The sequence below is a fragment of the Anomaloglossus baeobatrachus genome, chromosome 4 (genome assembly GCF_048569485.1).
Source record: "Anomaloglossus baeobatrachus isolate aAnoBae1 chromosome 4, aAnoBae1.hap1, whole genome shotgun sequence".
Lineage (NCBI taxonomy): Eukaryota > Metazoa > Chordata > Amphibia > Anura > Aromobatidae > Anomaloglossus > Anomaloglossus baeobatrachus.
The window spans coordinates 380,850,942-380,868,064 of NC_134356.1; the positions used below are offsets into that span (position 1 = coordinate 380,850,942).

Sequence of the window (17,123 nt, forward strand, 5' to 3'; positions counted from 1 at the left end):
CAGACTTAAGGCAGTGATTGCCTCCAAAGGATTCGCAACAAAATATTGAAAATAAAAATATTTTGTTTGGGTTTGGTTTATTTGTCCAATTACTTTTGACCTCCTAAAATGTGGAGTGTTTGTAAAGAAATGTGTACAGTTCCTACAATTTCTATCAGATATTTTTGTTCAAACCTTCAAATTAAACGTTACAATCTGCACTTGAATTCTGTTGTAGAGATTTCATTTCAAATCCAATGTGGTGGCATGCAGAGCCCAACTCGCGAAAATTGTGTCACTGTCCAAATATTTCTGGACCTAACTGTACATGGGAAACCAGACTTTTTAAAAAAGTATTTAAATTTTAAAATGCCTCCCAAAAGGTAATTCATAAATAGTGATGGGCGGACTCGGACTGTAAAAGTCCAGATCTAAGCGGGTTACTTAGTACCTGTGCATGGATCCTGGGCTCATGGAACTTGGGGTAAATATCAAGATACAGCCATATGGGTAATTAAAAGAAAGAAAATAAGAATAAAGCAGGCACGTTATACGTACCAGTCTCCTACGTGGTACTACTTCCAGGGCCGCTCATTAACATCATGCATATGCACTGCTTCCCCAGCCCACCAGCAGTCCCAACATCTGTGATTGGTTGCAGTCAGACCATGTCCCTACCCTGTGTGACAGCGTGTCTGACTGCTTAAAATCACAGACGTCTGTTTCTATATTGGTGTAAAAAGAAATTTAAAAAATTGGCGTAGGGTCTCCCCATATTATGATATCCAGCACAGATAAATCATATGGCTACAGGCTGAAGCCCCCAGCCATGTGCTTATCTTGGTTGGGTATAAAAATAAGAGGGACTCCATGCAGGGGTTTTTTTTAAATTATTTAAATAATTTTAAAAAACGGTGTGCGGTCCTCCCCAAATTTTGATACCCAGCCATGATAAAGCAGTCAGCTGGGGGCTTGTATTTTCAGGCTGGGAAGGCCCATGGTTATTAAGCCCCTCTAAAAATAGCAGCCTTCAACCACCCAGAATTGTCACATCCAATCCCAGAACTTTGACTAGCTCATCTTGATTGCCCTGGTGCGGTTGCAATCAGAGTAATAAGTGGTTAATATAATGACAGCTCACAGCTGCCACTAAAGGCCCCGTCACACACAGAGATAAATCTTTGGCAGATCTGTGGTTGCAGTGAAATCATGGACATATTGTTCCATTTGTACACAACCACAAGCCTGGCACTGATTGTCCACAATTTCACTGCAACCACAGATCTGCCGCAGATTTATCTCTTTGTGTGACAGGGCCTTAAGCCCTAGATTAGTAATGGAGAGCGTCTACGAGACCCTCCATTACTAATCTGCAAGTGAAAGTAAATAAACACAAATTAAATAAACACAAACACTAAAAAAATACTTTATTTTAAAAAAACGTACAAAAAATACCCACCCACTTTCACCCCTTTATTAAACCCAAACACCCAGTTCTGACATAATCCACACAAGGTCCCATGATGATTCCCGTTTTGCTACCTAAATACTGATGTCACAGTTCACAGTCACAAAACATATCCATGCAGTTTGGGTGTTGGAATACGGTGTTTATAAATTTCAGCACCAAATCTGCACCTCTTGGCAAAAAATGTGGTGTTCTGCCAGGAGATGCAGGTTTGTGAACTCAGTGACCTCAGCTGAAGTTCAATGAGGTCACCTGAGGTCAGTTTACCTATGGTCAGAGTTCGGAAACCTTAATCTGTGGTAGCAAATAAACTGAGTGACATCACTGCTCTTTGCTGCAGGTCAGTCAGTTTATGCCTGAAGCCACAGCATGCAGACATGTTCTGTGCCCGTACACTGTGACTTCAGTATTTATGTAGCAGAGCCGGAATCGTTGTGGGACCTCATGTGGATTACGTCGGAACTGGGTGTATTGGTTTAACCCCTTAACGACCTTGGACGTACTGAGTACGTCATGGTCACATGGTGCTAAACGACCCATGACGTACTCAGTACGTCCTGGCGAAATCGCGGTCCCGGAGCCCCTGGGAGTGAAATTTGTTTACCTAAACGGTGGATTCGGGAAGGAGGGGACCTCTGCCTGACCTCAGGAGGGGTGGTGCCTCCTCCCCGAACCTACAGAGGCTGTGATTGGCTGACGAACGCCGCTCAGCCAATTACAGTCACTGTAATGTGTCAGCCATTGAAAATGGCTAACACATTGCAATCCAGCCATAATCAGTGCTGCTGTAGCACTGATGACTGGCTGGAGCTGGGTGAACTTTGTTTCACCCGCCCCCAGCTCTGATTGGAGAGACCGGCCTTGTGACCGATCTCTCCCAATCACTGTGGATCTTGTGCCGTCACCGCTACCCTCAGCTTCACTCCGTCCGTGAAAGCTGATGAGAGCGGTCGCTGCAGGTGCCCATCGGTAAGTTATAGCACCCCCATCCCCCGCCGCTCCCCGCCGAGATTCCCCGCCGAGATTCCCCACCGAGATTCCCCGCCGAGATTCCCCGCCGAGATTCCCCGCCGAGATCCCCCGCCGAGATCCCCCACCGAGATCCCCCGCCGAGATCCCCCGCCGCTCCCCGCCGCTCCCCGCCGAGATCCCCCGCCGCTCCCCGCCGAGATCCCCCGCCGCTCCCCGCCGAGATCCACCGCCGCTCCCCGCCGAGATCCCCCGCCGCTCCCCGCCGAGATCCACCGCCGCTCCCCGCCGAGATCCACCGCCGCTCCCCGCCGAGATCCACCGCCGCTCCCCGCCGAGATCCACCGCCGCTCCCCGCCGAGATCCACCGCCGCTCCCCGCCGAGATCCACCGCCGCTCCCCGCCGAGATCCACCGCCGCTCCCCGCCGAGATCCACCGCCGAGATCCACCGCTGCTCCCCGCCGAGATCCACCGCCGCTCGCCGCCGAGATCCACCGCCGCTCCCCGCCGCTCCCCGCCGAGATCCACCGCCGCTCCCCGCCGAGATCCACCGCCGCTCCCCGCCGAGATCCACCGCCGCTCCCCGCCGAGATCCACCGCCGCTCCCCGCCGAGATCCACCGCCGCTCCCCGCCGAGATCCACCGCCGCTCCCCGCCGATCCACCGCTGGTCGCCACGCCGCTTTACACGCCGCTGTCCCTGCCCGCCACGCCGCTGTTCCCGCCGCTGTCCCTGCCCGCCGATCCACCTCTGCTGCCCGCCACGCCGCTGTCCCTGGTCGCCACCGTCCCCTTTCAGTCGCACCCACCTTTTTCAGCCGCCGCTGCACCCGATCGGCCGCCGCCTCCATCGGCTGCCACTGCACCTAATCGGCTCCCCCCCTCCATGTGCTGCCTCCCCCCCTCCATGTGCTGCCTCCCCCCCTCCATGTGCTGCCTCCCCTCCCCCCCTCCATGTGCTGCCTCCCCCCCTCCATGTGCTGCCTCCCCCCCTCCATGTGCTGCCTCCCCTCCCCCCCTCCATGTGCTGCCTCCCCTTCCCCCCTCCATGTGCTGCCTCCCCTTCCCCCCTCCATGTGCTGCCTCCCCTTCCCCCCTCCATGTGCTGCCTCCCCTCCCCCCCTCCATGTGCTGCCTCCCCCCTCCCCTCCCCCCCTCCATGTGCTGCCTTCCCCCTCCCCCCCTCCATGTGCTGCCTTCCCCCCTCCATGTGCTGCCTCCCCCCATGTGCTGCCTCCCCCCATGTGCTGCCTCCCCCCCATGTGCTGCCTCCCCCCCATGTGCTGCCTCCCCCCCATGTGCTGCCTCCCCCCCCATGTGCTGCCTCCCCCCTCCCTCCATGTGCTGCCTTCCCCCCATGTGCTGCCTTCCCCCCCATGTGCTGCCTCCCCCCCCATGTGCTGCCTCCCCCCCCATGTGCTGCCTCCCCCCCCATGTGCTGCCTCCCCCCCCATGTGCTGCCTCCCCCCCATGTGCTGCCTCCCCCCCCATGTGCTGCCTCCCCCCCATGTGCTGCCTCCCCCCCCATGTGCTGCCTCCCACCCATGTGCTGCCTCCCCCCCCATGTGCTGCCTCCCCCCCCATGTGCTGCCTCCCCCCCATGTGCTGCCTCCCCCCCCATGTGCTGCCTCCCCCCCCCATGTGCTGCCTCCCCCCCCATGTGCTGCCTCCCCCCCCCATGTGCTGCCTCCCCCCCCCATGTGCTGCCTCCCCCCCATGTGCTGCCTCCCCCCCCATGTGCTGCCTCCCCCCCATGTGCTGCCTCCCCCCCCATGTGCTGCCTCCCCCCCCATGTGCTGCCTCCCCCCCATGTGCTGCCTCCCCCCCATGTGCTGCCTCCCCCCCCCATGTGCTGCCTCCCCCCCCATGTGCTGCCTCCCCCCCCATGTGCTGCCTCCCCCCCATGTGCTGCCTCCCCCCTCCCTCCATGTGCTGCCTTCCCCCCATGTGCTGCCTTCCCCCCCATGTGCTGCCTCCCCCCCCATGTGCTGCCTCCCCCCCCATGTGCTGCCTCCCCCCCCATGTGCTGCCTCCCCCCCCATGTGCTGCCTCCCCCCATGTGCTGCCTCCCCCCCCATGTGCTGCCTCCCCCCCCATGTGCTGCCTCCCACCCATGTGCTGCCTCCCCCCCCATGTGCTGCCTCCCCCCCATGTGCTGCCTCCCCCCCATGTGCTGCCTCCCCCCCCATGTGCTGCCTCCCCCCCCCATGTGCTGCCTCCCCCCCCCATGTGCTGCCTCCCCCCCCCATGTGCTGCCTCCCCCCCATGTGCTGTCTCCCCCCCCATGTGCTGCCTCCCCCCCATGTGCTGCCTCCCCCCCCATGTGCTGCCTCCCCCCCCATGTGCTGCCTCCCCCCCATGTGCTGCCTCCCCCCCCATGTGCTGCCTCCCCCCCCATGTGCTGCCTCCCCCCCCCATGTGCTGCCTCCCCCCCCATGTGCTGCCTCCCCCCCCATGTGCTGCCTCCCCCCTCCCTCCATGTGCTGCCTCCCCCCTCCCATCAGACTCTGCCCCCCTCCCTGATCTGCTGCCTGCTCTCTCCCATCCTTTTCACCCTCCTTCATCTGCTGCCTCTTCTGTCTGCTGTGATTCTGCTGCCTAGATCCATCCTGTAAGGTAGGTATCCCCATCTCACCCCCCCATCCTCTGCCGCTCCTCCATCCGCTGCGCCATTTCCCATCATCCATCCGCTGCGCCCTTTCCCATCCTCTGCCGCTCCTCCACCCGCTGCGCCCTTTCCCATCTTCCATCCGCTGCGCCCTTTCCCATCTTCCACCCGCTGCGCCCTTTCCCATCTTCCATCCGCTGCGCTCTTTCTCATCTGCCGCCCCGCCCTCTCGCATCGCATTATCCAGCGCAGTTGCTCGCTTCCAGACTGCAGTGGATGATGCGATACGAGACTCGTGCATTGCTCTCACGTTTGGCACTGGTCTTAGTGGCAGGCGCTCTTTTTTTTTTTTTTTTTTACTGATGTCTGTATTTTTTATTTCGCCAAACTAATTTTTTTTGTATGGGGGGGGGGGGCTAGTTTCCAAAATGGGATCACATGTGGGGGAGCTCCATTGTTTAGGCACCTCAGGGGGGTCTCCAAATGAAACATGGCGTCTGCTAATAATTCCAATCAATTTTACTGTGAAATGGCGCTCCTTCTCTTCTGAGCCCCGCCGTACGCCCAAACAATTGATTTCCACCACATATGAGGTATCGTCGTACTCAGGAGAAATTGCACAATACATTTTATGGTGCATTTTTTTCTGATACCCTTGTGGAAAAAAAAAGCTACCTGTTTGAAAAAACAATTTTGTGGTAAAAAAAAGAATAAAATATTTTCACGGCTGAACATTACAAACGCTTGTGAAGCCTCCAGGGGTTCAAAGTGCTCACTAAACAGCTAGATAAATTCCATGAGGGGTCTAGTTTCCAAAATGGGGTCAATTGTGGGGAGCTCCATTGTTTAGGCACTTCAGGGGGGTCTCCAAATGAAACATGGCGTCCGCTAATAATTCCAACCAATTTTGCTGTGAAATGGCGCTCCTTGCCTTCCGAGTCCTGCCGTGCGCCCAAACATTTGATTTCCACCACATATGGGGTATCTGCGTACTCAGGAGAAAATGCACCATAAATTTTATGGTGCATTTTTTCCTGATACCCTTGTGATAAAAAAAGCTACCTGGTTGAAGCAACAGTTTTGTGGTAAAAAAAATTTTTTTTCTTTTCACGGCTCAACGTTATAAACTTCTGTGAAGCCCCCAGGGGTTCAAAGTGCACATAAAACATCTAGAAAAAATATTTGAGGGCTCTAGTTTCCAAAATGGGGTCATTTGTGGGGGAGCTCCATTGTTTAGGCACCTCAGGGGGTCTTCAAACCCGACATGGCGTCCGCTAATGAGTGCAGCTAATTTTGCACTCAAAAATTCAAATTGCGCTCCTTGCCTTCCGAGTCCTGCCGTGCGCCCAAACATTTGATTACCACCACATATGGGGTATCTGCGTACTCAGGAGAAAATGCACGATACATTTTATGATGCATTTTTCCTGATACCCTTGTGAAAATACTAATTTTTATGGCTAAAGTAACATTTTTTGTGTTAAAAAAGTAAAATTTTCATTTTTTCGTCTACATTGCTTTGGTTGCTGTGAAGCTCCTAAAGGGTTAATAAACTTCTTGGATGTGGTTTTGAGCAGAGTGAGGGGTGCAGATTTTAGAATTGGGTCACTTTTGGGTATTTTCTGTCGCCTAGGTTTCTCAAATCACTCCAAATGTGATGTGGTACCTAAACAATTTTTTTTTTGTAAATTTTGTTGGAAAAATGAGAAATTGGTGATGAACTTTGAACCCTTCTAACTTCCTAACGGAATTTTTTTTTTTTCAAAAATTGCGCTGGTTTTTTTTTCAAAAATTGCGCTGGTGTAAAGTAGACATGTGGGAAATGTTATTTAGTAACTTTTTTGTGTGACATATTTCTCAGATTTATGGGCATAAAATTTCAAATTTTGAAAATTGCAAATTTTCAAAATTTTCGCTAAATTTCCGAAATTTTCACAAATAAACGCAAAACATATCGGCCTAAATTTACCACTGACATGAAGTACAATATGTCACGAAAAAACAATGTCAGAATCGCCAGGATCCGTTGAAGTGTTCCAGAGTTATAACCTGTCAAAGTGACACTGGTCAAAATTGCAAAAAATGGCCGGGTCTTTAAGGTGAAAACAGGCTGGGGGCTGAAGGGGTTAATAAAGGAGTGAAAGGGGTACTTTGCACATTGCAACATCGCTAGCAAATTCTAGCGATGCCGAGCATGATAGCTCCCGCCCCCGTCGCACATGCGATAAGTAGTGCGAGCTGCTGTAGCGAATATTATCACTATGGCAGCTTCACACGCACATACCTGGTTGGCGACATCGCTGTGACTGCCAAAGAATCCCTCCTTCAAGGAGGCGGTGCATTCGGCGTCACAGCGACGTCACCACGACGTCACTAAGCGGCCAGCCAATAGAAGCGGAGGGGCGGAGATGAGCGGGATGTAAACATCCCGCCCACCTTCTCCCTTCCGCTTTCCCGGTGGATGGTGGGCACAGGTAAGGAGATGTTTGTTGGTCCTGTGGCTTCACACACAGCGATGTGTGGAGCTGCAGGAACGACAAACAACATCGTACCTGCGGACGCACCGCAATTATGAAAATGAATGACGTGACACAGATCAGCGATTTTTGACTGTTTCACGCTCATTCATCTTCTCTCCTAGGCTTTACACGTTGCGACGTCGTTACCGGCACCAGATGTGCGGTTTGACCCTGACGATATCGCAGTAGCGATGTCGCAACGTGCAAAGTACCCCAAAGAGTTTTTTTTTAAAAAAAGTTATTTCAAATAAAATATTTTTTTGATGTTTGTGTTTATTTCTTTTCACTTACAGATTAGTAATGGGGGTCTCATATACCATCCCCATTACCAATCTAAAGATTAGTGGCAACTGTGAGCACCAGGGCAATTGGAATGAGCTGCATAAATTTCCGGTATTGTCACATCAAATGACTTGAGATCACTCTGCTCATGAACCACACACAACTAACATGGCACTAGCACAGAATTGACATAAGAAAGAAGGAAAGACACCCAGAGGTATCAGAAAGGTAAGAACTGAGTACTAATTAAGACGTTGGCCCAATAATAATTTAGCTTAACTAGTCTGGTGCACATCCTTGGTGGATTCTATATGCATCTAAATTGACAGTTTCTCTTTAAAGAATATCTGCACTGTTAGAAAACCTTTAAAATGTAATAGTGATGTGTCAGAAGTTTTGAACAGTGGAAATCTGGGTGATGAAACACCCACCAATATCTGAAGTTAAATATAAGGCTACAGATACAAGTGCAAATGGCTTATATATTGTCCTGGAACAGGGGCCCTCTTCTACTCTAGGCCTCTCTTGTCCATGAATTTTATGGCCTGCTCATTAAATTTTCATTAACCTTTTCGTATCCTGAGTCCCCCTGGGGGGGGGGGGCATTCAAAATAATCTGTTAAGCACATTTGTCCGTGGCAGGAGACATCAATATTTCATACGCATTTTACTGTCCTAAGTCCCTTTTAGCAGACCACTGAGTGGAAAGTCCTTTTTCTAAGCATAGTAGGCAGGACTTCGCGCATGGTGATATTTTTGGCAGCCAATGGTTGCATCTGTTCTTGCACCTTTGACCCAACCCAGTTGTGTTTTCTTCTTGTTTTACAAGTGAAAATGGCTAAGAGATAGCGAAATGAAGGTGCGTGAACAAAGTAAGGCAGCGTGTAATCGATACTAGTGAAGGTAGTTATAGAGAGAGCAATTTCGACGATGGAAGTGAAGTTGTAGAGTCAGAACTGAGTGACGTTGAAAGCATGTTTTCTAACGATGTCAGGGTTGCTCCGGAGGGTGTATCTATGAAGGAGACTGCAGATAATCACATATACCAATCAAGAACAGTCTACAGTTTTGAAGTTTTAGAAATTTATAGGGTCTTAAGACTCAGGTGACCATCAATCAAAATTTTTGAAAATGTGATCACCCTATCGTAATCTTTGAATTTGATCTTTAGTTAAAAACTGTAAGAACAGTTTGAAATGCATTGTTGTTATTGATAATAAATTGTCTATAATTTTGTTCAAAACGTTTTGGTGCACAGGCACTTATATCAAAAGTAAAGAACAGAATTCCTTCCAAATAGTTGGTTTATGCTAATCTTAGTAGTCTTTTACATGAGTTTTCTGATCTGGACAACATCTGTTGACTTTTCGTATGCCCAAAAGTGTAACACTGCAACAAGAAGGAAGCATCAGTCAGGTTTAACCTTTTCCTATCCAATACAGTTTCCTGTTTCGCCCATTGAAAACCTATTATAGGTCATCATCAGTTATATTTATTCCAGTGTAGTAAAAAGAGAATCTGCTCCAAACCCATTGGCAGAAGACGACATTCGTTGCCACCCATTGGCGTCGACCCTCCATACCCTCGTCATTTTCGTCACGGACATCGTTAGAAAAAACGCTTTCAACGTCACTCAGTTCTGACTCTACAACTTCACTTCCATCGTCCAAATTGCTCTCACTATTACTACTTTCACTAGTATCGATTACACGCTGCCTTACTTCATTCACGCACCTTCGTTTTGCGATCTCTTAGCCATTTTCACTTGTAAAACAAGAAGAAAATGAAACTGGGTTGGGTCAAAAGTCATCAAGAACAGATGCAACCATTGGCTGCCAAAAATATCACTATAAGAGAAGTCCTGCTTACTATGCTTAGAAAAGGGTCTTTCCACTCAGTGGCCCGCTGGAAGGGACTTAGGACAGTAAAATGCTTAAGAAATATTGATGTCCCCTGCCAGCGGACAAAAGAGCTTAACAGATTATTTTGAATGCCCCGGGGGGACTCAGGATAGGAAAAGGTTAATGAAAATTTAATGAGCAGGGCATGAAATTCATGGACAATAGGGGCCTGGAGTAGAAAAGTGCCCCTGTTCCAGGACAATATATAAGCCCTTTGCACTCCAATAGCTCATCATAATGCACAATTCCACCTGCTTTGGATGTGGAAGTTGACCTACTTATCTATTGGGACCCTGGGAGGCTGCACACAATTCACCAATGGTATGTCCACTACTTGGAGCGGCCATACTATACCTAGCAGCTATTATATACATATATCCTATCTGGGCATATGAAAAGGAAAGACTAACCCTTTAAGTATGTGAAAATTAATTAGTGAATAGCAAATGCAAATAAATAAGCTTACATCTAGATACTAACATGAGATTGTGCTGTATATGGTCAGTAAGGTTTATTATTCACACCAAGCTTGTAATCATGTAATTACATTTAAAATTGCTAGTATAGAAAAGGTGCCCATATATTTTTCAAGCATTCAAAGTACACTGACATTTTTCAACCAATTTGGTGATCATAGTATTTTTGGGCTCGTCAGGACCAGACTGTAATTCGGCAGCTTTGCCCCAAGTCAACTGTAGTGTATGAAGATAAGACACAACACTAATTGTCATAGCTTTGTTTGGGGGGGGGGGGGAAAATAGGGGAAACTACAACTGAAGTAGCAATGTGAAACTAATATATCACAAAAATAAACACGTAAGATTAAAACATATTATAGCAGAGATAAATATTAGATAAAATCCCCATACCATATAGGGTAGAAGATACAAAGTGTGTACACAAATATCTCTTAAATTTGCTTCATAGTCACCTAAAAATAGTGAAATAGGCAGAGAAACAGTAAAATAAGACATTTTCAAGTACTATACCTTTGTTTTCACAGGCCATCCACTGTATGGGTCCTTTATCATAATTATGCTGGCCGACAGAAAACGTAAAATACACGAACCTAAAAAATACAAAAAGAGGCACAGTAAAGAATTAATTTTATTTAAATTATAGACATTGCTTCTTTTTTAGTGAAATCTGTCTAAAGAGAGTATTTTACATTGTTCATGTTGTACATTATGATTAACACATATATGATGGAAAATCTAAAACTTCAAAATTTTATACCAAAATTAAAACAGAATTCAATATATGTCATTTAGATCATGGTGTGTTATAAATTTTAAAAGTCAGCATTACATGAGAATCAAATCTAAATAGAGTGTGGAGATTTGGAGCCTATATTTTAAGAAATTCAATCTCTTCTGAGAAGCAAACTATTTGGTGATAAGCTGAATGCTGCATGTCCAGCTGTGTTAACTCTTTGAAAACCCATTCGATCATGCAAAGAGAAAGCTGTAAGAAGACACAATTTTATTACACCAGCCAAAGCCTCATAACATTCTGGTATGTAAGACACTTAAATATATAACAAAGACAGTATTGTAATATATTGAGAACTCAAAATGCAGTGTGGCGATGTCTTCTTGAAAAATGGCTCCTGGAACATTTGGAGAAATGGACATAAACCTCATTCTACAATTGATTCTTCACATACCAAGCCTAAAGCAGGGCTTTACATACAGCAACATCGCTAGCGATGTCGCTGGTGAAATCACATGCCCCCGTTGATTGTGCGTCATGGGCAAATCGCTGCCCGTGGTGCACAACATCGTTAGTCACCGTCACATGTACTTACCTGCCTAGCGACGTCGCTGTGGCCAGCGAACTGCCTCCTTTCTAAGTGGGCGGTTTATTCGGCGTCACAGCGGCGTCACTAAGCGGCCGCCCAATAAAAGCGGAGGGGCGGAGATGAGGGGGCCGAACATCCTGCCCACCTTCTTCCATCCTCATTGCGGGCGGCCGCAAATACGGTGATGTTCCTCGTTCCTGCAGTGTCACACATAGCAATGTATGCTGCCGCAGGAACGACGAAAAATCTATGTCCTGCAACAGCAACGATAATCGGTATTAGAACGACCGGACAACGATCAACGATTAGGTGAGTAATTTTGATTGTTAACGGTCGTTTGTTGTGCGGTTCACCACGCAACAACGTCGCTAACGAGGCCAGATGTGCATCACAAATTCCGTGATCCCCAACGACATCTCGTTAGCGATGTTGTTGCATGTAAAGCCCGCTTTAGACATCAAACATTGTCTACACAAATGATCACAAGAAGATTGCACAATATTGGGCTATGAGCTAGAATCCAGCTACAAGTGTTTCATTCACCTCTCAAAGGCTATCATGGCGCAAAGCAAGATTGTAAAAGAGGCTGGAATGGAGGTCTTCAGCAATAATTCCCGGTGTTTTCTGGATGTATTAATAGCTGGAGATTGGTCAGTAGACCTTGTGAGCAATGGCACAGAAGAGGCATAATGTATGGTAGCCGGACCCCCTCTAATCTTTGTTCCAGGTACACTACCAGCTTGGTATTACATTGATTTGGTTGTGGATCCAGACTGCCTGTTGCTCATGAGTAGCCTGTGTGGCCTAATCATGTTACCATGAATAGTTTTGTGTCTAAAAATTGCATAATAATTTTTTGCAAATCATGTTTCTAATAGGTGGGCAGTGCACTATGATGTAAATATGCAATATTTTATGTATTTACTTATCTTATAATGCATATGTGATATTTAAGTGTTTCAGAAAGGTGTTGAGGCCCACAAGGGAACGAAGGAGAGCGGTATCAGGGGAAAGAAGCATAGAACTTGGAGTTTTGAAGACGCTGTCCCAAGATAACAGTGGACAGCATGAAGAGTAGTACTCAAAAGAGAGAAGAAGGAAGGCCATATCTGTTATAACGGTGTGAAGAATAAAAGTAAACAATACTGGTTGCCTAAGTGAAACTCTGATGTCACGTGTTTTACTACATCCAGGACCGAGAGCAGTGATGATGGACATCGGCGTGAAATGGTAAGGGTAAGTGTTGACCCCCCCTCAAAGTCAGACCTGCATACAGTGTCTCCTTGACGAAAGAGAGCAGTGCCCACACGGCTCAGGTCCGGCATCCTCACTTCATGTGAACTAACATTATATCCAAAAAATGTGCTAAGAACATCAGTTGGTAAAACTCCATAGACACATTGATGAAATTTGAGTAACAAAAGTTTCACCTATCAGAAAAACAGATGAATATCTACTCCACAAAGGCCTGGATATAAAAAGTAGCATTATTTGGTGGGTGGTAGTGATCTATGTTCCACTGATTTATCAAAGAAGGGAGCTTGAAGTCATAAATATGCCACAACCTACATAAACAAGGTAGTCTAGCTTTATCTTAGAAATCAGCTAAACTGACGCCACTTTGAAAAGTGTGGGACACGTGTTTTTCCAAAATTAATAAATAGTGGAAAAGTTTGAAGAATTGGAGTAAAAGGTCTAATTATTATAAAAATACCAGCCAGTCCTATTGTACAAAGAAAGAGGAGGTGGTAGCAGCTTTCATCTGACCTCAGTGTGTGAGAGGGCACATGAACACTTTATAGAATTGCCCGTGATCACCTCTAAGGATAACAGGGAGAATATAAGTAATTGGGAGAATATTTGTAGAACGGAAACAGAGTGAAAAATGTAAAATACTAACAGATCTGAATCCTCCCTCCCCATGACCTTACTTGGAAACCATAGAGAACTTTGAGATATACCAGACACAAAAGACGAGTAAATGGACATTTCTACATTGTAGATACTTTCACGATGGTTTAGAGAAATAATATAATGCATTAAACACTGACCTCTGTAATGTAAAGGAGGTAACTGACTTATCCAAACATTTAAGTATCGGGTTCTCTAAGTAATACTTTTAATAAAAACATATAACAAATGTGAAACAACAGCTTTCATGACTGAGTCCATTAGTGCTGCTGATGTCATTAGATGTAAAAAATTAGCAAGAGATAAAAACAGATGGCAAATCCATTAGCCATGAATGGCTCATTGTATGCTACAGTATGCATCTCTAACTCATACAGATATTTCTATACATTCTATCCTGTACATTTGTATAAGGCTAATAACACACACATATATATATATATATATATATATATCTATATATATCTATATATATGTATATATCTACTATATATGTATATATCTATATATCTATCTATCTATCTATCTATCTATCTATCTTATCTATATATATATATATATATTATATATATATATATATATATATATATTGTGAGATAGCGGGGCCATTGATATGTGACGGACGGTACGTATCTCCCAGAATGCGTACAGAAACATATTAGAGCCCCTACATAGTGGTCAGTCCAGTAACCTCCAGGCCGGGTTATGCAGGTGGCTCATGTCCACAGTTCTCATTTAAAAGCTCTTTGTAAAGGCCTGGGTGGGGCAGAGCCCTGTTGTGTAAGCTGCAGAGCAGGAAACTGAAGAGAGTTCAGGCCTGTGTGGAACTATAACACAGGTCTGTGGACCCCCGAAAATAGCAAAAACTGAGTAGTAAGACCGTCTCCTACGGCAAGCAGTGCCTGTGTGACGGGGAACCGTATGGACTGTGAGTAACCCGGCTGTGTACCGGATGACTTATCTGTACAACGAGGACAATAAAGCTGTTTGGATTGGACTATTTTGGGTCACTGCCTCTTTGTCGTCCTGGGGGACCCTCACCCCGCTACATTATGGTGGAGAATGCGGGCATGGAGCATTGAGGCATACCCCACCGCTGCACCAGCTGAAGTCTGTGACGGCTCTGCATGTCCATAATTAGGCCGGCTACGCTCCAGTATAAACCGGCTGATAACATGGAGGAGCTTTTGCGGCAGTTGGTAACAATTCAGCAAAAGAAACAGGAGCAATTATGTCTGTTCCAGCAGCAGCATCAGGAATCCCAGCGGCAGCATCAGGAATCCCGGCGGCAGCATCAGGAGACCCAGCGACAACAACAAGAGGCGAATGCATTGCTACGGCAGCAGATTGCGGCCCTGCGTGAGACACCGGAAACAACTGACTCCGACCGACAGGTGCCCCGGGACAGGGTTCGCTCTGCCCTGCGGAAACTAAGCCTGGAGGATGACGTGGAGGTTTTCCTTACAGTTTTTGAGCGCACAGCAGAGCAGGAAAATCTGCCGGCAGGCCAGTGGGCGGAAGTGGTGGCTCCATTCCTGATAGGGGACGCCCAGAAAGCCTACTTCGACCTCAGCCGGGAGGATGCCCTGGACTACAAGAAATTGAAAGGTGAGATCCTTGCACGTCTGGGGGTCAATACCTACGTGAGGGCTCAGCGAGTGTTTTCATGGGCCTATGTTGAAACCTGTCCAGCCAGGTCTCAGGCATATGACTTACTACAACTGGTTAAAAAGTGGTTACAGCCGGAGGTGTTGTCTCCAGCCCAGATGGTGGAAAGGATGGTGGTCGACCGGTTGGTGCGGACTCTGCCAGTCGCTATTCAGCGTTGGATGGGGCAAGGAGACCCGGGTAACCTGGACCAGGTGGTGAGTTTAGTTGAGCGATATACCGCCACACAGGACTTTATACGAGACTCTGCCCCAGTGCGTCAGGCCCGACGGCCACAGGACCCTGTCCGAGAGACACGTACGGCACTGGTGAACAACAAAAACCAAGCCCATATCGAGGGGGCAACCCACACTGAGAGTGGCAAAAGACTAGTCCCCCCAAGAATAGTAACTAAAACTGGTGGGGCCACCGCTATAAAGTGCTGGAGATGTCAAGGGCCCGGCCATATCGCCGCTTATTGCCCATTGATTACGGAGGCCATGGATTGTGGGTACACACGCCGAATGTCTATGTATGCTAATACGGTGTATTCTGCACGCCCTGTTCTTGAACCTCCTCTCTGTCATGTGTATGTAAATGGACATCGGGCAGAGGCCCTTTTGGACTCGGGCAGTATAGTGACCCTCGTTCATGGGTCGCTGATTTCGGGGTCGGAGTCCACGGAGAGGGAGGTTGGGATTGTGTGTATACATGGTAAGCTCCGCAAGTATCCAACAGCAGAGGTATGCCTCTCCACTTCGTGCGGGGACGTGACGCATGTGGTAGGAGTGGTGAAAACCCTACCATACGGGGTAGTAATGGGAAGGGATTTTCCGTTGTTTTGGTACCTGTGGGATAGAAATCATACCTTTTCCCATGCAAAAATGAATCTGGGTGCGGAACCCGATGATCCTGAGTCGGGGATACCTGCTGTAGGGATCGCTGACCTTGGGACAGGGGGAGAACCTGACAGGGGTCCACTAGAGGTGTTGGCAGGAGAAAGTGAAGAGACTGTAGCGATCCCGGAGCTGGAAACATCCCGGGAGGACTTCGGGACGGCCCAGCTAAGGGATCCTACCCTCTCCCAGGCGTGGGAGAATGTAAAAGAGGTGAATGGGGTGGCCCAACAACCAGGGGCAGAAGTTGTCTTTCCCCGCATGGCGGTTTATAATGATTTACTCTACCGAATAGACAAAAGCAGGGAAGAGATAGTAGAACAACTGGTCATGCCACAATCCCATCGTCAGGCAGTGCTTAACATGGCTCACACACACCCCCTGGGGGGGCACTTAGGGGTTACCAAGACACAAGAGCGTATTTTACAGAGGTTCTTTTGGCCGGGAGTGTACGCAGATGTACGGAAATTCTGTGAATCCTGCCCGGACTGCCAACTGACCTTGCCCATTGCGAGTTTCCGGAGTCCATTGGTGCCTCTTCCAATTATAGAGGAACCTTTTGAACGGATTGCAATGGATCTGGTAGGGCCCCTGGTAAAATCCGCACGCGGTCACCAACACATTTTGGTGGTTGTGGATTACGCCACACGCTATCCAGAGGCCATTCCGCTGCGCCATACCTCCGCAAAGCTTATTGCTCGGGAGTTATTTGCCATGTTTTGTCGTCTTGGGATACCAAAGGAGATCCTTACTGACCAGGGGACCCCGTTTATGTCCAAGGTGACAAAAGAATTATGTAAACTGTTGAAAATAAAGCACATGCGCACATCGGTGTACCATCCGCAAACCGATGGGCTGGTCGAGCGGTGCAACAAAACCCTTAAGTCCATGCTAAAAAAAGTGGTTGCCAAGGACGGGAGGGACTGGGACATGCTTTTTCCCTATCTTATGTTTGCGCTCCGAGAGGTGCCGCAGGCATCCACGGGTTTTTCGCCATTCGAGTTGCTTTATGGCAGACACCCTAGGGGCTTGCTGGACGTAGCCAAGGAAACATGGGAACAGGACCCCACCCCATATAAAAGTGTGATTGAGCATGTGGCTCTAATGCAAGACCGCATCGCAGCGGTTTTGCCTATTGTAAA

The 17,123-nt window shown here is 48.0% G+C and overlaps 1 protein-coding gene across 4 annotated transcripts in view; it reads right to left on the reverse strand.

Annotated features, from left to right (window-relative positions):
- CACNA2D1 (calcium voltage-gated channel auxiliary subunit alpha2delta 1) overlaps positions 1 to 17,123 on the reverse strand; it is a 1,186,557-nt gene that overhangs the window by 182,302 nt on the left and 987,132 nt on the right. For all 4 annotated transcript variants that reach the window (XM_075345217.1, XM_075345220.1, XM_075345219.1 and 1 more), the window contains exon 13: positions 10,716 to 10,780. In XM_075345217.1, the coding sequence (XP_075201332.1) occupies positions 10,716 to 10,780 (65 nt within the window). The remainder of the gene's footprint in view (positions 1 to 10,715; positions 10,781 to 17,123) is intronic.